General features: G+C 48.1%; 8 protein-coding genes across 9 annotated transcripts; 6 read left to right on the top strand and 2 right to left on the bottom strand.

Moving 5' to 3' along the window:
• The first annotated feature begins 780 nt into the window (after positions 1-780).
• On the top strand, positions 781-2,549 carry E1B28_006110 (uncharacterized protein). The gene is made up of 8 exons (XM_043150730.1): positions 781-1,188; positions 1,237-1,397; positions 1,457-1,499; positions 1,560-1,588; positions 1,643-1,710; positions 1,766-2,025; positions 2,074-2,245; positions 2,304-2,549. The coding sequence occupies exons 1-8, from the start codon at positions 861-863 to the stop codon at positions 2,482-2,484; spliced, it is 1,242 nt and encodes a 413-aa protein (XP_043011820.1). The 5' UTR covers positions 781-860; the 3' UTR covers positions 2,485-2,549.
• A 114-nt stretch (positions 2,550-2,663) lies between these two features.
• On the top strand, positions 2,664-5,816 carry E1B28_006109 (uncharacterized protein). The gene is made up of 7 exons (XM_043150729.1): positions 2,664-2,859; positions 2,915-2,989; positions 3,062-3,234; positions 3,379-3,674; positions 3,729-4,040; positions 4,099-4,300; positions 4,353-5,816. The coding sequence occupies exons 1-7, from the start codon at positions 2,756-2,758 to the stop codon at positions 5,408-5,410; spliced, it is 2,220 nt and encodes a 739-aa protein (XP_043011819.1). The 5' UTR covers positions 2,664-2,755; the 3' UTR covers positions 5,411-5,816.
• A 233-nt stretch (positions 5,817-6,049) lies between these two features.
• Positions 6,050-8,933, bottom strand: E1B28_006108 (uncharacterized protein). 2 transcript variants are annotated; one of them, XM_043150728.1, is made up of 16 exons: positions 8,754-8,933; positions 8,424-8,698; positions 8,246-8,372; positions 8,162-8,192; positions 8,033-8,112; positions 7,861-7,980; positions 7,692-7,805; positions 7,409-7,626; positions 7,320-7,353; positions 7,240-7,256; positions 7,056-7,186; positions 6,890-7,001; positions 6,788-6,837; positions 6,603-6,734; positions 6,473-6,549; positions 6,050-6,421 (listed from the first exon to the last, which is right to left on the bottom strand). In XM_043150728.1, the coding sequence occupies exons 1-16, from the start codon at positions 8,824-8,826 to the stop codon at positions 6,372-6,374; spliced, it is 1,641 nt and encodes a 546-aa protein (XP_043011818.1). In that variant the 5' UTR covers positions 8,827-8,933; the 3' UTR covers positions 6,050-6,371. The 2 variants fall into 2 exon arrangements, with proteins under 2 accessions (XP_043011818.1, XP_043011817.1); XM_043150727.1 differs by having other exon boundaries at positions 8,764-8,933.
• A 630-nt stretch (positions 8,934-9,563) lies between these two features.
• On the top strand, positions 9,564-10,345 carry E1B28_006107 (uncharacterized protein; the record flags this gene model as incomplete). The annotated part of the gene is made up of 2 exons (XM_043150726.1): positions 9,564-9,636; positions 9,684-10,345. The coding sequence occupies 2 exons, from the start codon at positions 9,564-9,566 to the stop codon at positions 10,343-10,345; spliced, it is 735 nt and encodes a 244-aa protein (XP_043011816.1).
• A 683-nt stretch (positions 10,346-11,028) lies between these two features.
• Positions 11,029-12,135, top strand: E1B28_006106 (uncharacterized protein; the record flags this gene model as incomplete). The annotated part of the gene is made up of 8 exons (XM_043150725.1): positions 11,029-11,200; positions 11,262-11,396; positions 11,457-11,507; positions 11,565-11,661; positions 11,719-11,726; positions 11,781-11,904; positions 11,963-12,052; positions 12,117-12,135. The coding sequence occupies 8 exons, from the start codon at positions 11,029-11,031 to the stop codon at positions 12,133-12,135; spliced, it is 696 nt and encodes a 231-aa protein (XP_043011815.1).
• Positions 12,136-13,125: 990 nt separating this feature from the next.
• Positions 13,126-16,197, top strand: E1B28_006105 (uncharacterized protein). Its single transcript, XM_043150724.1, has 10 exons — positions 13,126-13,221; positions 13,326-13,476; positions 13,531-13,986; positions 14,032-14,479; positions 14,580-14,681; positions 14,733-14,844; positions 14,905-15,450; positions 15,505-15,637; positions 15,689-15,760; positions 15,819-16,197. The coding sequence occupies exons 1-10, from the start codon at positions 13,204-13,206 to the stop codon at positions 15,836-15,838; spliced, it is 2,058 nt and encodes a 685-aa protein (XP_043011814.1). The 5' UTR covers positions 13,126-13,203; the 3' UTR covers positions 15,839-16,197.
• A 114-nt stretch (positions 16,198-16,311) lies between these two features.
• E1B28_006104 (uncharacterized protein) lies at positions 16,312-17,087 on the top strand. Its single transcript, XM_043150723.1, has 3 exons — positions 16,312-16,470; positions 16,562-16,711; positions 16,766-17,087. Exons 1-3 carry the CDS (start codon positions 16,426-16,428, stop codon positions 16,928-16,930), a joined length of 360 nt encoding a protein of 119 aa, XP_043011813.1. The 5' UTR covers positions 16,312-16,425; the 3' UTR covers positions 16,931-17,087.
• On the bottom strand, positions 17,088-20,288 carry E1B28_006103 (uncharacterized protein). Its single transcript, XM_043150722.1, has 4 exons — positions 20,143-20,288; positions 19,952-20,087; positions 19,611-19,901; positions 17,088-19,562 (listed from the first exon to the last, which is right to left on the bottom strand). Exons 2-4 carry the CDS (start codon positions 20,070-20,072, stop codon positions 17,434-17,436), a joined length of 2,541 nt encoding a protein of 846 aa, XP_043011812.1. The 5' UTR covers positions 20,073-20,087; positions 20,143-20,288; the 3' UTR covers positions 17,088-17,433.
• Between the last annotated feature and the right edge of the window lie 171 nt (positions 20,289-20,459).

Raw genomic sequence — 20,459 nt, 5'->3', positions numbered from 1 at the left:
GGTTCGCGTTGACGACGGCACCATCTGCTCGAACAAGTTTGTGGTAACATCGTCGCTACCAAAGTCGTAGTCAAAAGACCAGAAGCTTAATCTGCCTACAGAACAGCTGTCAGCGGTATTAAAGCAAGTTCAACTTAAGCGCACCATGCAACAGAAACTGCGGACGCCAAATACGGGGAATCGCCCACCTGTTGTGGTGAGATTGAATGGGGACACGATCGTATACACCCCTCCCTAGATCAATGAAGGCCCAAGCTTCACTGTGTTGTTCTCTTCATCCAATTCAAAGCCGTTTAACTTGGCTAGGTCGATCAGAACACCTCCCGCAGTGTTGGAGGCTACTACTGGCCAAACATTCCACCCCCGGAACGAACAGTAAACCGCCCGTATTCCTCCGCGAGACGAAGACGTGATGGGCATTCAAGGGAGTAAACTGATAAAGTGGTAACATTTCGGATTGTCGAAGACTATAGGGTGACTCATAGTCTAGGTGGAAAACTTGACAAGGGTCGGGAATCGCTTGGAAATCCGTGTGCAAACCGCGAATAATATCACTCAGCTTATCATGCTTCGAGAACCACTCATGCATTGCTGAATACTGTTGGTGGTGGGCGATTTGGCCGGATGCATAGGAGGATAAAGCAAAGGCAGAACACCAGAGAGGAAGAACCGCTGTTGGTAGCATCAGATTCGGATGTCACAAATTTCGCCGGGTAATGCGTAGCGTAAGTAAATCACGAGGCATTACAGTTGTGCCGAAAGGACCCGAGGTATTGGGTTAGGAATTCACACTGATTTCGTTGAATTCAATCGCAGTGAGCGAGTGCAAATATTGACCACGGGCCTCAGACTGAACTGTCATGTCGTCTGTCGAGTCTCTGTTCAAGATAGCAGTGCCAGATCACAAGTTGAAAATTCTTCGAGAAAAACTGGAGCTTGTTACTTTTCCGGACGAGCTTGAGGAGGTTGGCTGGAAGTATGGGGTACCTTTGGTGGATATGCGTCGATTAGTATCTCGTTGGAGGCAAGGGTTTGATTGGAGGCAAGAAGAAGAGAATATCAATAACACGTTGCATCAATTTACAAGAGATATCCAAGTTGACGAAACACACGGGACTCTCAACATTCACTATGTGCACCATAGGAGCTCGATTGAAGGCGCAATACCTCTTCTGTTCATTCACGGGTGTAGGGACCGGTTCATCGACTCTGAAATGTTCTAAATATGACCCCCAGGGCCCGGGAGTTTTATTGAAGCAACCAAGTTGATCCCACTCCTTACGCAACCTGAATCGACGGATTTCCCCAGCTTTCACGTCGTCGTCATGAGCTTGCCCGGTTATGGGTTTAGTGAAGCGCCTAAAAAACCAGGATTTAATGCATCTAGACATGCAGAGGTGCGTTGCTGTTATACCTTCGTTCGGTAGGCACTCAACTGCAACACCCCGGGCCTCAGGTCGGTCATAAACTTATGATAGCTCTAGGTTATGAGGAATATGGTAAGACCTGCCATGCTTGATTAGTACCAATTAACGTCGGTGCACTGGTGACGAATTCAGTGACTCAGGGCGGCGATTGGGGATTCTATGTAGGAGAATTTGATTCTGCGTCATCGACACGCTAATACCACACGGATTGTCAGATAACTCGTCGTTTGGCTCAAATGTATGGGAGGACCAATGTCAAAGCTTGGCATACCAACTATCCCAGGTCTGTACCGACATAAATGCATGTCCAATAAAATGGAATGACCCTTTCATTTTAGCGCCGGTGCTGTTGCACCAACACTATCGCAACCACTCCTCTATGTTAAACACCTTTTCACCCCATATAGCGCTGCCGAGAAAGCCGGCTTGGAGCGGACGAACTGGTTTCTTACGGAAGGTATGGGGTACAACCATGAGCAGTCAACTCAGCCGCAAACGCTGGGTTACGCATTGGCCGATTCTCCTGTCGGCCTTCTTGCCTGGATCTATGAGAAACTGAAGAATTGGACCGACAGTTATCCTTGGAGTGATGATGAAAGTGTGTTTCCTTGCGATCTCTTGTGTACTTGGAGCTAATTGTTAATAGTATTGACGTGGGTCTCATTGTATTACTTTTCAAGGGCAGGTCCTGCAGCGTCGTTAAGAATATATTACGAAGCTACGAAAGCTGGCGATCGTGTCGTCCCACCATCGGCTAAACCTATTATTCCCATGGGTGTATCTCACTTTCCCAAAGAACTCCGTCGGGCTCCTGTAACGTGAGGTTGGCCACAATCTGTTCACGAGAATGCACTGACCTGCTTGTTTATGAACAAGGTGGATCATGAATGTGGGACATCTCGTATTTTCGTCTGAACACACAAGCGGAGGACATTTTGCTGCTCACGAAAAACCGTTCGAGCTTGCAGCTGACTTGAGAAAGATGTTCGGAAGGAAAGGGATTGCATATGGCGTGATTCCAAGTAGAGACGGATATCGCTCAAGTGAAGGAACTTGATATATGTACATATAACTTGATAACTGGTACTGACCATGGTGGTAACCGAAATCACTCGAGCGATTTACTTAGCCGCATTACATGCACCAATCATTAGCGGCTCGCGTGGGAGCCACGTGCCTTGCTCACGCGACCGAGGTAGAATCCCACACCCATAGACCTGGACCCGTTCCCTACTAGTTCTGCCTTCTACTCCTTGTACTTATTTTCCTCTCCTTTCTCTTCCGCCGCCTTCCCTATCTATCCTTCATCCCACTCAACATTCCCATCCATGAAACAACCAAGGCCACGCAGCGCTGATTTGGGTGGTTTACACCTCGCTACCGCTGGGGGTGGACTCGGACAAGGATGGTTAGGATATTCCTGCGAACTTCAGTGCGTCCTTTCATCGTTGCTATATGCGCTTACTTAATCGCGCCACTTTCCGCAGCACTCGCTTTGCAGAACTTTTGAGCGACATGTATAATGAGACTTTGAACGCTGTGAACGAACATGATGCTGAATTGTACGTACACACCTGTTTCATCCTGACAATTATTAGGACCCCATTTCCTTATTTCTTCTATGTGTTCATTAGCGCCCCAACGGACCTTCCTGTAGAGACCCGCACTCGTCTCATCCAGTCTCTAGACAGGTGGAATTTTGAACCCCATAAACTACCCGATGAAGAAGTCTTGTCTTGCACCATGATTCTTTTTGAAGCTCTGTTTCGCATCGATGGAATGCAATCGTTAGTTGGGGTCACACTCGGTGAGTCGATAGTAGTTCCACGGTTCAGTGTCACAGCCTCCGAAACGTATTCGGTCCTCGAGATGTGTTTACCATCTCGGATGGTTCATCTTTGACACTCAGCTTTAGAATTCGAAGCTGCTGCTTGCTGATCCCCGTCTCCAGATCAAATTTATCCACTCATTCACCATCTTCGCCGAATATATCGCTGGGAAAATCCCTATCACAATTTTGAACACGCACTCGACGTTCTCCAAGCCTCATATACATTCCTTCGTCTAGCGGGCATGGTTCCCTCTGTGACAATTCTTCTCGATATTGAGCCATCGACGTGGTCAACATCCCACTCGTTCGATAGTGGGAGACTCATGACCTGCTTACGACCTCAAGATTTGTTTGTGATATACATTGCTGCTATAGGACACGATGTTGCACACCCCGGTTTCACTAATGTCTTTATGGTACGTACGTGGAGTCATGCCTTCGATCAGACCTTCATTGCGTTCATTTCTCAGAAAAATGCCAAAGCGCCGCTTTCTGTTGTCTTCGATAATAAATCACCTCTAGAACAGATGCACATCTCGCTGTTACTTCGCGTTATGAGGCATCATGGCCTTGGACCACTAATTGATGATCCCACCAATTGCTCTGGCCAACGCGTGCGAAAGCTGCTATCTGAAACGGTTTTGGCAACGGATATGAGCGTGCATTCAACCTTCATGGAAAACTTTCGGTCCTTATTAACCGGAAGAGATAATCCAGATCTGTGTCGTCGCCAGGTTTTGATATGTCAGGCCATAATCAAATGTGCAGATATCAGCAATCCAGTGGGTCTCTCCGTTCCTTTATCCTTTTGGAGTATTCCCTGACCTGGATTTCTCCTAGTACCGTCCGTATCATGTTGCAAAACATTGGGCAGCTGCACTAATGGGCGAATGGTCCTCGCAGGCGATGCTGGAGAAGTGCATGCATCTGCCAACAACTGTCCAAGCTTCAGATGATCCTATGACTGGTGCGAAAGGTCAAATATTCTTTATCAATGCCTTTGCCAAGCCGCTATTAGAATTGGTAGTTGAGGCAGTTCCGGGCAAGTTGGTCGGACATTCCCTCAAGATACGTACTAATATTAAATACTACAGAACTCAATCAGCTCCTGGATCAGTGCGTGTCGAATCTCGCAGTGTGGGAGTCGTGTCGAAACGAACTTGAAAATCAAGATCACACCGTTACGGGAACAGATACTCTCGTGTCCATTGAAGACACGACCTCAATAATACACAGAGATGACTACTCCACTGCGTTCCCGTTGACACTACCAGCTTTTCACCCATATCAAAACATCGTTCATATTCAGCCACGTGTTTCTTTGGAGTGTTTCACCTCATCTCAAAGTGAAAACCATACAGAAGAAACCAGTTCAGATTCCGAGGAAGAGCAACCTCGTGCTGGTACCACTCCACTTAGCTCAGCTACTACTGCCGTGTCAGACGCGTGTACGAGTGCAACACTGACTTGGCCCTCGAGCGCTCGTGGAGGCGGAAAAGATGGACCTGTGAAGTTGGGTACACCCTCTCTATCCTCTTTTGAATCGGAGTCGGTTCCTTGTTCACCAGACTCAGAATCTTCTTCTGAGTATGGGTCCTGTTTGGATTCACCCACAGCTCAATCAGGCGTGTTTACGGTTTCAAGGAGTGTAGGCCCCATGGATGGAAAGCCATCTTCAAGTAATTCTGCCATCAGCAGTAAAAGCCGCAGCCGAACAAGTAGTGCATTGAGCGCTGCTAGTCAGAGCTCCTATGCGACGGGCATTTCAAGCCCTCCTACGAATCTTTCAACCAACCAGGGCACTCGTAATGGTCACCGAAGTCGCGATAGTGCATGTAGTACCAATGCCGGTCGTGAAAGTTATGCTGCCCATGCAGCTATCCGCGCTGCGGCGGAGAGTGCGGGAGCCGGACTACGAAAGAAGAGGTCCATGTTAAACAGGAACTCTTGGGGACCTAGCATACTTGGGACAAAGGAGGACTCTGATGGGGGGAGAAGAAATGGCTTGTTCGCAACCAGTAAACCACTCCCCTTGCCGTTGTCTCTACCTTCGCCATCGATGACTACTCAGGTGAACAACCATAGCGTTGTGATCGATTCCGATACGATCAGGCGGGAGGGTGTATCAACCTATTCGACGTCGACGGAATAGTAGGCAACGAACGAATAGGCCCAACAAACGGATGTTGTGGTCGCTTCATTTCAATAGCACGCCATGAACACGTCAGGATTTGTGCGATGTCACGCCTGCCGTTAACCATCGACGGTGACTCCATGGTAGAGGATCCAACATGCTCCACGCACCGACGGGTACAGGTATCTGAATGATTTGCAACGGTTGTGTATATCTATCGCCTATCTGTGTCGACAATTCCTGTTTCAAAAAGCAACACCGATTCCCTCCATCTCATGCTTTGTCGTCTTCTTAATCACCTTTTACGCATGAACTTTCGTTATTTCATCCATAATATTTTGCTTGTCTGTAATTCACTGTAGCATAGGGAATCGATAGGGCCTTGATGCCATCGAATACAGTACTGTTGGACAATAATATACCGCGAGTTTGTACCGATTTCGTGTTCTTGGGATACGAAGCGGGACTGTTCTGGCAATCAGATCTGGTTCCTGGCATGTGAATCGCTCCCCGCGAGTATAATATACTTATGGGCGGGTTTCTCATCATGTTGAGCAGGTTTCGTGCCTAACTTCACCTGCATGCTTAGCTATGTTTCTCGACGGATGGGTTCGGGAGAAGAGTCGCGTGGGAGTTGGCATGAAACGATGCAAAAGTTGGTATATATACAATTACTTACAATTACTTACAACGAATCACGATGATTATGTTGAGGTGGTGGTCATGTTGAAGGGACAGTCACAAGGCAAAGGATAGCAAGCCAAAAGAACGGGGAGGATGAGGAATTGCACGTCATGCGTGATAATAGACCAAAACGAAAACCACACGAACAGAAGGCGATACAAGATTCCGAACGAGAAGGTTTTGCCGACTACATACTCCAAAACAACAAAAGGCTACACGAACAATGAACTAAATCACAGACAATATCAATTCTGACCACGTCGAGTGTGATCAGAGTAGCACAGTGAACGAATCATTATGGCTGGGATGCCTTCCTGACTCGGAGCGGCATACCGTCAGTAGGTTCTTTATTGATCAAACATTAGAACGGTCCCATTCTGTGAATATTTTCCATACTCATCGTGATCGCTGCTGCAGGATGGGCTTTTTGTCCCTCGTATGCGGGTTCGAATCGGAAGTTCGCGATCAAAGCGCTATAGGCAGACCGTCAAACAGTAAAATCAAAGGCAAAAAAAGGTAGACATGCGCTAGAACAGCTTTCATTTCGACAATCGCCATTGTCTTCCCAATACATGCATGTGGTCCTGCAATGAAGGAAAGAAGGGATAAACTTGGATGGTATTCCTTCGGGAGGTCCAGCCATCGCTTCGGTCGGAATCTGAGCGCAGAATGAAATCAGCACAATGTTGTGTGACTGTGGTAATGACCCACTCTTCAGAATCTTCCCCCCAAATCTCTTTCCAGGTGTTCACAACACGAATCTAGAGAATTCGATGAGGCAGACGACCACATCACTGAGGAATATGGACTTGCAGGGATCCAAAGTAATGTACCCTTGGGAACCAAGATCCCTTCAATATAGTCTGTTTTCTCTGCCTTCCTTACCGTAATTGGGACTGGAGGCATGACACGAAGGCTTTCCATACTGTTAAAAAGGTATGAGGAGCTGTCTGTCTTGAATAACTACTATAGGACTCACATGACGCAGTCGAGCCATTTCAAATCCTTCAGCGTCTTGTAGTCGGGTCGGTCATTTTGCGCAAATACTGGTCTAATCTCGTGGCGCAGCTTATCTTGACTATACTGGTCTTGGGCAAGAAGCCAGAGAGTCTGATAACAGTCTATGAAAGGTCAATTGATAGCAATATTTTCCATGACCGTACCCAAGCTAGTCCGGAAGCTGCAAACCACGGAGTCAATGATGAAGTTAGGATTAGATAGCACCAAAAGAAGATTTTCTTACCGGTAGTCTCGTGGCCAGCACCAAGGAAGGTCAGCTGAATCACATGAAATTTACTCCCCGACGTAACTGAAAGGTAGAAAGGGACCCACAACCTGATCCATCATGGCCTCGTCACTCATCTTGTACTGACCTTCGATTTCGCTCGTTCTCGCGCGAACCAGGATACTCATGATATCCTTTTTACCATGGAGCTCAGAATCCCCTTCCGCGATACCAGAATCCGATGATGCGCGCATTTTCTGTGACAGCATCTCGCGTGAAATACGTTTGATAGTGTGCATCGCTCCGAGAAGGGTAGCTATATCGGCTGTGAATATCACCTTTTGTAAGTACTTGGGGCGAACGATCCCGTAAAAAGGAAGACAAGCTCACACGTAAATTTGGTTAGGCGGAAAATGTTGCGATATCGGTGTCCCAAGTCGGATAGCATTAGCGTTGAGAGTCCTGGTATGGACATCGCAAGAATCATTTTTGCAATGTTCGGACCTTTCCGATTCGATTCAACGCCGCTCGCTTCATGGGATAAGGACCCGACGCTGACCTGATTGTAGATTGACGAGTGACTCGTAGGCTTCAGCAAGCTCATTGTGCGGATTGTGTATCGAGTCCGTACGGTACCCAAAGGCAGTCTCACATATGATGTCGAGAGTTACTTTGCTCACTGGTGATGCTGATAAGTTGAGGGTTGCCAAGATATGGAAGGCAAAGCTCACTCCATTCATAAACGGGTATGACTTTCCCGCCCTTCGGTTGTTTCTGTGCGTCCAGTTCAGAAGCTATGAGCTGAACTAGTCTAGACATTCTTGATTAGAGTTGTTATTGGCAGAAAACATTCAGCTTACCCGTAGATAGGATCATAATACATGTATGTCTCTAACACCAAGTAAATGTATCGATACTACCCATTGAGGAAATCCTTGACTCACGAGCTGTGAGATTCGGTATCGAGAAAGCAGGATTCATAGCCTTTCTCATTTGTTTGTGATCCTCCCCGGTGACCGTAAGAAGTCCATAACCTGTCACTAGTCCAAGAATTTTGCGCAAAAAACTTGGCTGTGCAGAAAATGAGTAACACTCCTTTCCCAAGATAAGGATCATACACACTCGGGGATAACCAAGCCAATCCTTCACCAAGACCTTGTGTAGTGGATCGGGTCGAAGGAAAAAGAGTCGCTCAAAGCCGAAAGGACCCACAACGCGAACGATGGGACCGTATTTCTTTGCCCATTCCCTCTGAGGGATCCCAGATTCGCTGTTGATGATTGTTGGAGACTGTCCGAAGAGAGGATGTCCGAGAGGAGGTCCAGGGACGTTCCGTAAAGGAGAAAAAATGTAAGGCCACAAATACAGTTGGTATACAATCAGTAAACTAGTGATTGCTATGAAGAAACAGCGTTAACCAATCCACCGCCACACGCGTTCGAAGGATTTGACCTTGACCCACCAACTCCAATGTAGAGAAGAGGATGCGTTTGAAATCTTGAGAAGTATACCCACTCAGTGGCATTCGCAGTGGGCGACATGGTGGTAAGTGAGTGCCAAAATGAAAATGAAAGCAGGGCTTGTGATTCTGCGCATGAAACTCCGGGACAACACAGTTGCCGAGAAGTAAACGTTCAGCATGGCATGCATGATGTGTACGAATGCTCCGGTGGCCCATGTGCATGAGTCATAACTAGCCTCCCTTCATAGCTTTTTAGTGCTTTGCTGCATTCCAGTGTCATTTCAGGTTGTGTGATAATACATAGTAGAGGCGTTGGTACACATCAATCGTCGAGCAATCCTCGTCCCTCCCAGCGAAACCCCGAGGACTTCTCCGCTGTTTTGAGAGCATTTTCTTATCCTTTTATGCTGATAATGATACCTCAGTTCAAGCGCGGACACGCCAGAATCGTTGTATCCCTCAACCAAAGATACACGTCGCAGAAACGTCCCTACATTTCCGTCCATCCGTGGAGAGCTTTCCTGGCTTTCTTTGCGCTTTTAAACCTGTAACCGGTCCTATATGACGGGTCGGTGTTGCCCTTGCCCTATCTTTTTTTGAGCTATCCAAGCTCCGATGTTTGCTGACCGCTTTCTCCAGGTTACTGTGCTCGCTGAGCCTTCAAAGACACTCGACAAGGTACTGAGCTTGCTTCGAGACCAAAAGACGGGTTACAGGTTTGTGAGAAGAACGCTGATATTCAAATTGGACGCGTGACGTTCACCAACGTTGGTCTACTCCCGCTGGCAGCGATCTCTGACATGGCTAGTGGTAAAGGACTCTTGTTCGTCTATGGTGACCACGGTGGCGGGGTTACAGAAGATGATTTCAATGGTGAGTGCTGTGTCCATTTTCGAACAACAGTATTGACATCTTTCAAGCCTGGTACGACAATGAACATGCTCCGGCTCGTCTAACAGTACCAGGGATCCTCACTGCGGTTCGTTACAAAGCCATCGACCACAAATCTCCGAAATGGCTCGCGTTATACGACATGACTGGCCCTAGTGTTCTTCAAACCGACGAGTATCGAAGCCTACGGACAAATGCATCCCAGAATGAAAGAAACATAATCTCTAGGCTATCACTTCTCAACCGTCAAATTTTCACCCTCATATCTTTGATATCTTCTTCATCCACTTCTCAGACCGCATACGGGAAGTTCTTGTATGTGGTTCATATGAACGTGATCACGACCAAGGAATCAGAAGTTGACCATGAAGCCGAGTTCATCAATTGGTACTCGGCTACCCGCATTGAGCTTCTCAGAAGAGTTCCTGGATGGATACGCTCCCGAGTTTTCAAAATCGAAGGCCACCTGGAATTGGCTGGTATGGTGGATAAAGTTTCCCCATTGGTCAAGAAACCACCGACCAAGTTCATAGCGCTGCATGAGTGGGATACGGAGGGTATCGAGGTGATAGGATCGACTAAATTCAAGGAATGCATGACTGCCGAACAGCCGTGGACGACAGAGATCCAGAAGGCCTATGCGGAAATGGAAGACCGAAGATTCGCCCTGTACAAGACATTTGATCAATGAGGTAGCACACCTTCGAAGTTTCGATTGTATATCAGTCTCCAGATTGTCTGAAAATATTCATCGTACACCGAACCTGTATTTTTGGTAAGTGACTTCTCATGGTCTGTCTGTACAGGTCACTGAAGTGTATTTATAGCCGCTCTTCTGCGTTCGAGGCCATGTGTCACTCCGAGATAGCTCGCAATTCCATACCCTGGTCAAATAGGACTTGAAAGTAAAGTTCTCATCCGCGGTATCGCGTTAGATAACAATTGGTGGATCGTTATTGTGAAGCATACGGTCTCGGAGAAGAAGACCCAAGTCGAATGATGACACGTTGAACATTGCCCAATAAGTCTTCCCGACGGGTCGATGTTTAGCCCAAGTGCGGCTGAATGGAAAACTCTGTAAGGCTTTCTAGGCTCTCTCACTTCAACTAACAGCTATTGTTTCACCAAAGTGCATATGGAAGGTAGCTAAACCGTATCACAACTCAAGATTGCATGTATACGTCAAAGGCGAAGCTTGATATCTACCCATTTTTTTGACGTGTATTCTCCTGCTGCATGACTATTCGTCATCTGATGTTGGTAACCATGCATGCTCTGGATCCCATTAATCCTTCCTTTTCGCCGTTTTTTGTATAAAAAACCCCAGGAAAACGCACTTCGAATTAACAGTGAACTAGTTTCAGCACTTTCAAGATGAGACTTGCTTTCCTGGTGTTCTTCCTTCCCGTTGCCCTTAGCTCTCCCATCGAGAAACGTGCTAACCCGCAGGGTATCGACGTTTCTAGTTACCAACCCAACGTGAACTGGGCCCAGGTCAAAGCGAACGGCGTCTCATTCGCGTTCATTAAAGCAACTGAAGGAACTTGTGTGTCTCTTCCCCACTCATGACGCTAACTTACACCAAGCCTGACTCACTTGTCTTTCAGCATATCAGAATCCGGACTTCTCGTCTCAATATACCGGTGCCACGAATGTCGGGTTAATCCGAGGGGCATATCACTTTGCCCAGCCCGCCTCGAGCTCCGGGGCTACGCAAGCCAACTATTTCGTGGCTCATGGTGGTAAGTGACTCATAAACACCATGCTTGCATTGGATCTCCAACAATGAAACCTACGTGCAGGTGGTTGGTCCGCAGACGGTATCACTTTGCCTGGAGTATTGGACATTGAGTGTACGTCTCTCACCTCAATTTCCCCTTCTGTCATGCTAACCATCTACGGTCCTATAGACAATCCTAGTGGAGCCACTTGTTATGGCCTTAGTGCTTCCGCTATGGTAAGCTGGATAAAGGACTTCTCCAACACTTATCATACAAAGACCGGACGGTAAGTGGTATTACCACTGAATATCGACCAGTTCGGTGATGTTGACGCTGTTGTCAGATACCCAAGTAAGCACACTTAATTCCTGCTTTCATCACGATCGTCCTAATACTGTCATACAGTCATTTACACCACAACCGACTGGTGGAAGACATGTACTGGAAACAGCAATGCATTTGGTAGCGATAACCCATTGTGGATCGCACGGTATGCATCAAGCATCGGGGAGGTTCCTGCGGGATGGAGGTGAGTCAAATTCGGAATGCTTTTGGAAGATTTACGCAAAAGGACTCTTCGATCACAGTTATGCAACCTTCTGGCAATATGCTGATTCGGGCAGCAATGGACCGGGGGATCAGGATTTATTCAATGGTGACGCAGCTGGCTTAGGGCGGTAAGAGTCATTTCCCAGTACCCTTTCGATCCTCTCTTCATTCGCTGATACAATATTACTGTAGGATGGCAAAGGGCTCCTAAGCCACTGAGTGCTTGCAAGATACGTCTGGAATCCAACTTACGTTTTTGGTGTAACTTCCGAGTTTGATAAATATATGGTTGTACGGTTCTATGTGGAGTCGGATCCGGCGTAAGACTCGGACTTAGAATGTGAAGTGGGCCGGGCCGGGCCACAGCCGTCAACTTCGGTGAACAACTTACTGCTCGGCTAAGACGTGGCACCTCCATCATAAACCTCATTCGCTTGGCCCTATGGGGAGAACGAAGCCTGCTTTCGTTCCGCAAGGAGGCTGGCTATCCTCCTTGCATTGGGGTGAGTTTGGTGAGCTCAAGCCTCAAGGTTGGTACACGTTGAATGTCTAAACTCGGTAAGAGGCTGTCAAGTACGTTCTGGACATACACCTACAAACTATTCAGGCGCAAGTCAATTACTTAAGGGAATGCCAGAGGGACTGAACCGAAGCCAAACAGTCGGGCTACAGCCAAGTTCGACTTACCAGTTGTTGTAACCATGATGGGCCGCCGTGTTCTCCTGATTTACTCCACTCGGACGTTAAGGTAAAGACGGCTAAGCTAGAACGAGTCGCGTCATCACTTAAGTATGGTGGGTGATTTGACGATCGTGACGACCCAGGAAAACGGCGACGTCCACGGGTATTGTGGGATTACTGATCCGAAGGCTTACTGTAAATACAACACAACGTCGGGCCAGTTGGGTAACATGTTAATAAGTGACTCGGAGGGGGGGGATTTAAGAATGTCGCAATATCTATTATCATTCTGTCAGCTAGCACAGGTGACTGGGAACCCTGGGATAACGAGCAAAGCTCAGGCGGCTGTTGACAAGAATGTATAAGCCGCAACTGGATCGCATGTGTCAAATCTAATCTTGGTTTGCGGGATCTGAAGCTGTGCAAAGAGGAACCAAATTAGGTACCGGCGGCAAGTGTGTGGGAAAATTGAGGAATGGTTCATAAATCTCGAAATGACTATAAAAGGAGTTGTCCTCGCTGTTCATCAACCCTTTTGCTCCCCGCCCGCCACCGCTCACAGTTCTCAATTCCACACCTGCTGCGATTTGGCGTAACCATGTCCGCCATCTACAATGTAAGTCCACAAATTTTCGAAGATGAATTTTTTTGTTCGACCTATGTCCCAAAAATTCTCTTTTCCCTCCTTTTGAGCCTAATTCTCTACTTACCGTGAACCAGCATCGCAGTCTTCAACCCGCAGGCGGTCCTCCTCAACCTTCTCCTGTAATTCGTCTCAATGAATCATTTGAGGCTATCCGGCAAGAATTCGACCTGATAGTCCAAGAAGCTTCCGCTTGTAGGAATCAGCGCGATGATTATGAAGGAAAAGGTCAACTTTCTGCCACTTTCCCAAACTTCCAGGCTCATTCTCTTTCCTACACAGTTGCCTCACAAATCAATGAATTGAATATTATAAGGCAGTCGATTTATGAACTTGAGACACAGCACGGAAAGGTTCGACAGCAATACGAGGAGGAATTATCTCGACTGCGCGCCGAGATTCACGCCTTGCGACAAGGTCTCCCTCCAGGTACATCAGGCGGGCCAGGTATCGGCCCTGTGTCAGTGGTTGGTCCTGGAGGCACCTCTGGTCCGCCGCCTGGCGCTGGAGGTGTTCCACCTTTCAATGACCCTTACTTTGCACGTGATCGAGACAGAGAGCGCGACAGAGAAAGGGAAAGAGACAGGGATCGTGAGAGAGAAAGGGAGCGAGCGGATTTACCGTTAAGAGACCGCGACCGGGAGAGAGATAGAGATAGAGAGCGAGAGCGAGATCGTGTTATTGATCAAAGGGATCCCAAAAGGCTCAAGCCTGAACGCCTCAAGAGTGAACGTCCAGGTAATTATCATCACTCTTATCTCACCCCATATTGATGGACTCCAGACATCTTTTCCCCAAATCTCATATCTAAATTACCCCCACCGTCTTCAGGTGGTGCTCCTCCATCGATGTCAGGGCCAGCCGTTCCCCCTGGTCTCCCTCCTCCCCCATCGGCGACACCTTCCCATGGCCCTTCTCCCTATCCAAACGCTGGTCCGAACTCAGCGGCTACTTCGCCCATGGTGGATGTTCATCACCCCCACCCACAATCTCTTCCTTCTCAACAGAATCACCCCGGCCAAATTCAGCCGCAGCCCACCGGCGGACCTTCTGGTAGCAGCACCACCCTTATCCCGATCAATACTCCAGCAGGAGGATTCCCTGAAGACGTTGATATCGCGACCTATCCATCTGATCTGAAGAAGGAAGGAAGTGATTGGTTCGCCATCTTCAATTCCAAAGTCAAGAAAGGACTTGACGTTAGTTTGGTTCACACACTCATGCATGAAAGGTTTGTTGCTCTTAGCTTGGTCCTTCGTCACCTTTCTATCTCGATTCTCCTCCTTCAGTCGGTCCGGGAATATAACAGCGTGACTCATCTCCGTTTCCAGTGTCGTCTGTTGCGTCCGTTTCTCTGCGGATGGAAAATATCTTGCCACGGGATGCAACCGAACGGCCCAAATCTACGACACTAAGACGGGTGCAAAAACCTGGTAGGTCGCTTCTCGATTCATGTAAGTTCCGCCAGCCTAATCATAACACAGTGTACTGGTGGATGAGGCCGCCGGGAAAGTTGGAGACCTATACATACGGAGTGTCTGCTTTAGTCCGGATGGAAAGTATCTCGCCACAGGGGCAGAGGATAAACAAATCAGGGTATGTCTCTGACACGGCACTCAAAGCCAATCGTTATTCACACATTGTCTTCTTTCCCAGATATGGGACATTGCGAAGAGGCGAATTCGCAATATTTTTGACGGCCACCAGCAAGAGATCTATTCCCTCGATTTTTCCTCTGACGGGCGTTTGATTGTCTCAGGCTCTGGAGATAAGACAGCGAGAATTTGGGACATGATGGATGGCACCTCCAAAGTCCTCACCATCAATGATCCCGATTCAGTGAATAACGACGCCGGTGTTACGTCTGTGGCGATCAGCCCTAATGGACAGTATGTAGCTGCTGGCAGTCTGGATACTGTTGTAAGGATATGGGATGTGGCCACTGGTCAGCTTGTTGAACGGTTGCGGGGACATCGGGATAGTGTGTATAGTGTGGCGTTCACACCTGATGGCAAAGGTTTGGTCAGTGGGAGCCTGGATAAAACTTTGAAGTATTGGGATGTGTCTGCCTTGATGCTCAGCAATTCCCTCAAGGGCAGAAAAGAAGGGCAGCCAAATGGAAGCGCGAATGGTCCTGGATCGCTGGTGAAAAGAGACGGAGATAAACAGAGTCAGTGCACAATGAATTTCACCGGCCATAAGGTGTGTTTCTATCAATTCCCTAGCAGGAGTACATGCTGCTCACAATAATGATAGGACTATGTCCTTTCGGTTGCTGTGTCTCATGATGGGCAATGGGTAGTGTCTGGATCAAAAGACCGCGGAGTTCAGTTTTGGGACTCACGGGATGCGACTGTTCAATGCATGTTACAAGGACACAAAAATTCAGGTACGCTCTGTGCTTTACGGTTTATAGTCAGCCTTCCTTAGACACTTACAGTCATATCGATCGATCTGAGCCCGTCAGGAAGTATACTGGCCACTGGTAGCGGAGACTGGCAAGCGCGGATATGTAAGTATCACTTATTCTGTTCTACCGACTCGATGCTTAATATGCGTTTGAATCGCAGGGAGCTACACAATGAATTAAAGTACAGAAGAACACATGTAAACGACACTTTTTCGCTCTGTATACCCTTCCTCTGAATTCACTGTTTCACCTGTGTTCTCCCAATGTTACCCACTAGGTACTAAATTCTCCACTTGTCGGATCAAGTCTACTTCTTTTCCATTTGTTTTTGATGAGATCTTAGTCTGTATCACGGTGCCCCGTCTTTTTTTACTCTACTGTGTTGTACATACATGATTATCTCTTCGATTCTAGTCGCGTTCGTGTGAGACGGTCAGATCTGGACGCGGTTCAAATCTACTGAATGTGTGGTTGTTCTTCGTTGCTTCTGTTTCATGGAATTTGGATAAGGAAATCGTAGCGTTGTTGTAGCGTGCGCGCCCACTCATGCCGCAGTATGTACTTGTTTACTCCGAGATGTCGGATCACTCGGGTTAGCTAGAACCGTATATATAGCGAGTAGCTTGTTTTAGTTAGTTTTTTAGTTCTTTTGGAATCGCAGTCCTTATACCTGTTATTCTGAAGGTCTCTCGTGAATTCGTCACAGTTGTCATTGCAACTTTGAACTTTTGTCCGTGTGTTGAACCGGTCGTTGGACATTTATCTTCATGGACTGCCTAGGCTGCCAAGGTAACGGGTCAAGTCACTCCAAAGTTCGCATCCGACTTGATATCATTCCTGACCATGATTTCCACACTTCAACCTTGCTTCCGATAAAAGAGCTGACCTTGTCTCGGACTACAGGGACCCTACTATTCAATTCTGGGTGGATTCATTGTCGCAGAGCGTCACGGTGAAGCACAATTTAACATCTGGGAACTGTTTCCCAGATACTCGTTATTGCCTCAACAACTTCAAGATCGTCATGTCACTGTGTTCCGTGTCGGTGTCGCGGTGGGCCTTATCCTGATTCAGTCGATAATATATAATAACCCGTACTAATTGTAGCTGTTACAAGTCTTGCCATGTACGAGCGTATTCGCAAGGCTCGTGCCATCTCGTAGTCCAGTCCGGCTAGCGCTATTGATGACCTTCATGAACGAATCGGATTTCACCATATTCTCAGACAGTTGTAACGAAAAGAAGAAGAACCCGATGCCGACTGGTGGGTAGAGGTGAACCGTTTGAACACCTGGGAACCAACACAACTATGTATCGAAATTTTTATTACAAAGGGCACAACTACCGGTTTTGATTTGACTAGGCAAAAATCAACATTGAGATTGGCACCTCTCAGAGTTTGATACATAGTTTTATCACCCAAACAAAGCGGAGCGGAGAAAACATGCGTGTCTATCACTATGTCTAGTCGGTGGGTGCGACCTATAGACCGGTAAGAATCAATGTACACAACATGAGACAAACAACAGATGTAGAGCAAGTCAATATTTTAATTAAATGTCATGAATGCGAAGGAACGAACGGCGAGCAAAATGTGTAAGGAGCAAAAACGTGAGATAAGATTATGGGAAAAGACATAACACATCGTAGGTGTCGGCATTACTATGAACAAATATCAGGAATCAGACAGGAGGCATATAGAATCGTCCGTCGACAAGAATACAGTGCCTTTGTTTTTTGTTTCAATTCTTTTTACAACGATTCACTCCCTCCGTCTAGGCATCCAAAATGAACAGATCGTCGTCGTCACCAGTGACGGGTTTGTTTAATGGGCTCGAAGCACCTGTAGCACCTTGCTGTTGTCCATCCCATTGAGACTTGTGAGGAGAGACGACACCGCCTGCAGGAGCACCTTTTGCAGCCGCGGCGGAGTACGATAACTTCGACGACATCGGATCGGGTTCGCCAGCGCCAACAGCTCCGGTGTGAGCGCTGTCGCCGGTATTATTAACGTTGATTCCCATGTAGTGGGAGGGAAGAGCCAGACCTGGAGGACCTCCTAAGTTCAAGCCTGAATTAGACTGGCTAATACCGGAGTAAAGCCTACTAAAGCCTCCCCCAACACTTCCTCCCCATTCGTTTGGTCTATTGTTGGGGCCATTGTTAGACCCATACGGACCCGCGTTAAAGGTTGCGCTCAGTCCTGGACTAACGCTGAAACCACCCGCGCCAATCCCGCCTGACCCAGGAGATGACAGCGGAAGTGGAGGTGGGAGTGCATGTATCCTTGAGTAACCAGCCGCCAATCCCTGAGGAAGACTCTGTCCCGGCGCGTGTGATTGGAGAGCTCGTGTAGCTGGCGACAACGCAAATTGTGGATCGTCATTATTCGAAGAGAGATGAGAAGAGGGTATAGGCCGCATAGAATTATTGTTTGCGGTGTTGGATGAGAAAAGAGTCGGTCGTTGTAGAAATTCTCCGTTTTGACCGAGATCGGCAAAGGAACCCGTTCCGGTAGGCGTTCCATAGCCAGGTCCACCGGTCAGCCGAGACGTGGCTGCAGCCAAGGAACTTTGCAGTGTCCCCTTCCCTGTGCTTGGGTATAGTGGACTGCCAGTGTTCCTTATTACGCCCCCTATGCCATTATCCAAGGTTTGACCTTGCTTGGACTTCAGATACTGAGCATGTATGCCTGGCAAGAATGCTGCACTGGCGTTGGATGGAGCCAGGAAGTTGGATGGGCTTCCAGCAAATTCTTCACCCAGAGGGTCGAAAGTTGCCCTTCCTCCAAACCCAGAGTTGCCTTGAGTGAATGATCCTGGCGTTCCGTTACCGAGCCCACCCAAGCGTCCAGGTGAAGAAGGAAGACCACCACTTAGTGGAGTGCCGGCATTGGGTGTGAGACCGCCGTTAGCCGCTCCTTGATTAGTGGACCAGATAGAGCCGATGTCTCCCAGAAGTGAAGGTGCAGGTACGGACCGAGAGTATCGATGACCATTACCGGGACCTGAGGGCGTCGCAAGGGGTACACCTAAAGTCCGGCCGGACGGAGAAACGATGGGATGCGTTGAATCTCCTTGAGCAGCAGCACCTTGCCCCGAGTTGGTCCTCAACATCCGTCGGCTCCTCTCTTCAGGTGTCAGAAGGTCAGTCAACGAACTTGGTAAGAAGTCCTCAAAGTCGTCTCCTCCCTCTTCACGGTTGCCCGAACTGGCCATCTCCAAGGCTTGAGCACGGCGGGTAACGAGATTGTCCTCGTTCTCAACCTGGCTTCCCCATGTTGGTTTCCCATGAGCAGTCCCAGTCCCTCCACTCATGGCGTACCCAGATCCCAACGACGTGGCTATGCCCATGCCCGACCTCTCCGAGAAGTTGAACACAGTTTGCGAGCCGGGTGCAGAAAATGGAGATGTAGACAAAAAAGTATTGGTCGGGGTGCCGTTATTGTTCCTTGCTGAAGGCGATGTTCCAGGAGAAAAGGAAGCACCATGGTTGGTTGAGCCATTGAGGCGTGATACTGGATGGGGATGGGAAGTAGCGTTCGAGGAGCGTGGGGGTGAGCCAATAGGTCCAAAATCTATTGGCGCCCTGGAAGCTGGCGAATGTTCACGGTCGGAGCGACGAGGAGAGGACACGGGTAGAGAAGGAGAGACAGGTTGCGCAGGGGTTGATGAAGGCTCCTTTATCTCGACAGCCTCGCTAGAAGAGGTGGACGACTTGTTAGATGACGGTTCGGCATCCGTGCTGCCTTGAACAGGTTGCTTTCCATGAGCAGGAGCACTGGGAAGTTTGGAAGTTTCATCAAGAACACCGAAGGAGGCAAAGTCGGTATTTTTGATGGCGGGTGCGGGAGCCGAGGGCGATATGCTGGCTTTGAGTGACATCAAAGCGGGAGGGCGACCTACTGAGTAAAATTATGAGATTGCAAAGCAGGTGAAGGGAAATTGCGCACCCTGTGCATCCCGCTTCCCCGGCCGACCAGAACTTTTGGAGTCACTCTTTCCTCCACCCGTAGCAACTTGGGCTGCCTTTTTGTTCTTACGATCCATCGACATCGACTGGCCCGGTAATACATGCGCTAATGCACACTTGTGCCCAAACTTACAATTACCCTTGACGAACCAGGCACAAACGTCCTTCTGAGCTCCTGGTTCGAGTACAGTATGGGAAAAAGGGCATGATGATCCGGCGGTACATGAGCCAACTTTGAAAAACTTGCATGGTACGTGGGAGAGATCCTTAGCTGTCGATAGCTTGATACGATCCAAGTTCCGAACAAAAAAATGAACGTACTCTTGGAAGAGGATAATTTCTGCTGCGACTTGGATAGACCCCTTTCTCCCTTTTCATCTCTGTCCCCGTCCTTTGACCTCTCTCTATCGCGTTCAGAGTCTCCGGTGGATGTTACGGGCATGATTGCAGAATTCTCCTGGCGAACGATAAGAAGACCGAAGAGAACTTTTACACTTTGATGTGATACTGACTTGCACGTCAGGGAAAAGATTGAGAAAGAATTAGCAAGGACAGAGAGGAAAAGACAGAGATATCGTGGGTGGTAAGCGAAGGAATAGGAGGAAAGAAAGCTTTTGTAGGTCGAAGACGAAGACGGCAGTCAACGGTGGTGGTCCAAGTTAAGGCTCGTCTCCCTTGTCAGTTGATTTCCACGTGGTCATAAAATTACGTAATTCTTCTTTCCATTTCAGACTCAAGCTGTCGAGGAGTGCACTGGTAAGCTTGACTTTCGCCACCGATATTCGGCTACGGAGATTGATCTCAGAGAGGGTAGACAGTGGGGATTCTT

The sequence above is a fragment of the Marasmius oreades genome, chromosome 3, assembly GCF_018924745.1.
Source record: "Marasmius oreades isolate 03SP1 chromosome 3, whole genome shotgun sequence".
In the NCBI taxonomy this organism is placed as follows: domain Eukaryota; kingdom Fungi; phylum Basidiomycota; class Agaricomycetes; order Agaricales; family Marasmiaceae; genus Marasmius; species Marasmius oreades.
The sequence above is the reverse complement of the archived record's forward strand: the minus strand, read 5'-3'. Positions and strand labels throughout refer to the sequence as shown.

What these genes read in the sequence shown, in the direction of transcription:
- E1B28_006105 (XM_043150724.1), top strand. An exon ending in CACACACTCATGCATGAAAG is followed by an intron (nt 14,480 to 14,579) that starts GTTTGTTGCTCT and finishes CTCCGTTTCCAG; the next exon opens with TGTCGTCTGTTGCGTCCGTT. An exon ending in AAGACGGGTGCAAAAACCTG is followed by an intron (nt 14,682 to 14,732) that starts GTAGGTCGCTTC and finishes ATCATAACACAG; the next exon opens with TGTACTGGTGGATGAGGCCG.
- E1B28_006103 (XM_043150722.1), bottom strand. Translation starts at nt 20,072, where the DNA reads ATGCCCGTAACATCCACCGGAGACTCTGAACGCGATAGAGAGAGGTCA. An exon ending in GAAATTATCCTCTTCCAAGA is followed by an intron (nt 19,902 to 19,951) that starts GTACGTTCATTT and finishes AGCTATCGACAG; the next exon opens with CTAAGGATCTCTCCCACGTA. An exon ending in GGGGAAGCGGGATGCACAGG is followed by an intron (nt 19,563 to 19,610) that starts GTGCGCAATTTC and finishes AATTTTACTCAG; the next exon opens with TAGGTCGCCCTCCCGCTTTG.
- E1B28_006108 (XM_043150727.1), bottom strand. Translation starts at nt 8,842, where the DNA reads ATGTCGCCCACTGCGAATGCCACTGAGTGGGTATACTTCTCAAGATTT. An exon ending in AGGCCATGATGGATCAGGTT is followed by an intron (nt 7,354 to 7,408) that starts GTGGGTCCCTTT and finishes CATGTGATTCAG; the next exon opens with CTGACCTTCCTTGGTGCTGG. An exon ending in AAATGGCTCGACTGCGTCAT is followed by an intron (nt 7,002 to 7,055) that starts GTGAGTCCTATA and finishes CCTTTTTAACAG; the next exon opens with TATGGAAAGCCTTCGTGTCA.
- E1B28_006104 (XM_043150723.1), top strand. Translation starts at nt 16,426, where the DNA reads ATGGACTGCCTAGGCTGCCAAGGTAACGGGTCAAGTCACTCCAAA. An exon ending in ACGGGTCAAGTCACTCCAAA is followed by an intron (nt 16,471 to 16,561) that starts GTTCGCATCCGA and finishes CTCGGACTACAG; the next exon opens with GGACCCTACTATTCAATTCT. An exon ending in TGTTCCGTGTCGGTGTCGCG is followed by an intron (nt 16,712 to 16,765) that starts GTGGGCCTTATC and finishes TACTAATTGTAG; the next exon opens with CTGTTACAAGTCTTGCCATG.
- E1B28_006110 (XM_043150730.1), top strand. Translation starts at nt 861, where the DNA reads ATGTCGTCTGTCGAGTCTCTGTTCAAGATAGCAGTGCCAGATCACAAG. An exon ending in TCTAGGTTATGAGGAATATG is followed by an intron (nt 1,500 to 1,559) that starts GTAAGACCTGCC and finishes TGACGAATTCAG; the next exon opens with TGACTCAGGGCGGCGATTGG. An exon ending in TGGCATACCAACTATCCCAG is followed by an intron (nt 1,711 to 1,765) that starts GTCTGTACCGAC and finishes CTTTCATTTTAG; the next exon opens with CGCCGGTGCTGTTGCACCAA.
- E1B28_006109 (XM_043150729.1), top strand. Translation starts at nt 2,756, where the DNA reads ATGAAACAACCAAGGCCACGCAGCGCTGATTTGGGTGGTTTACACCTC. An exon ending in AACGAACATGATGCTGAATT is followed by an intron (nt 2,990 to 3,061) that starts GTACGTACACAC and finishes TGTGTTCATTAG; the next exon opens with CGCCCCAACGGACCTTCCTG. An exon ending in GTGCAGATATCAGCAATCCA is followed by an intron (nt 4,041 to 4,098) that starts GTGGGTCTCTCC and finishes GATTTCTCCTAG; the next exon opens with TACCGTCCGTATCATGTTGC.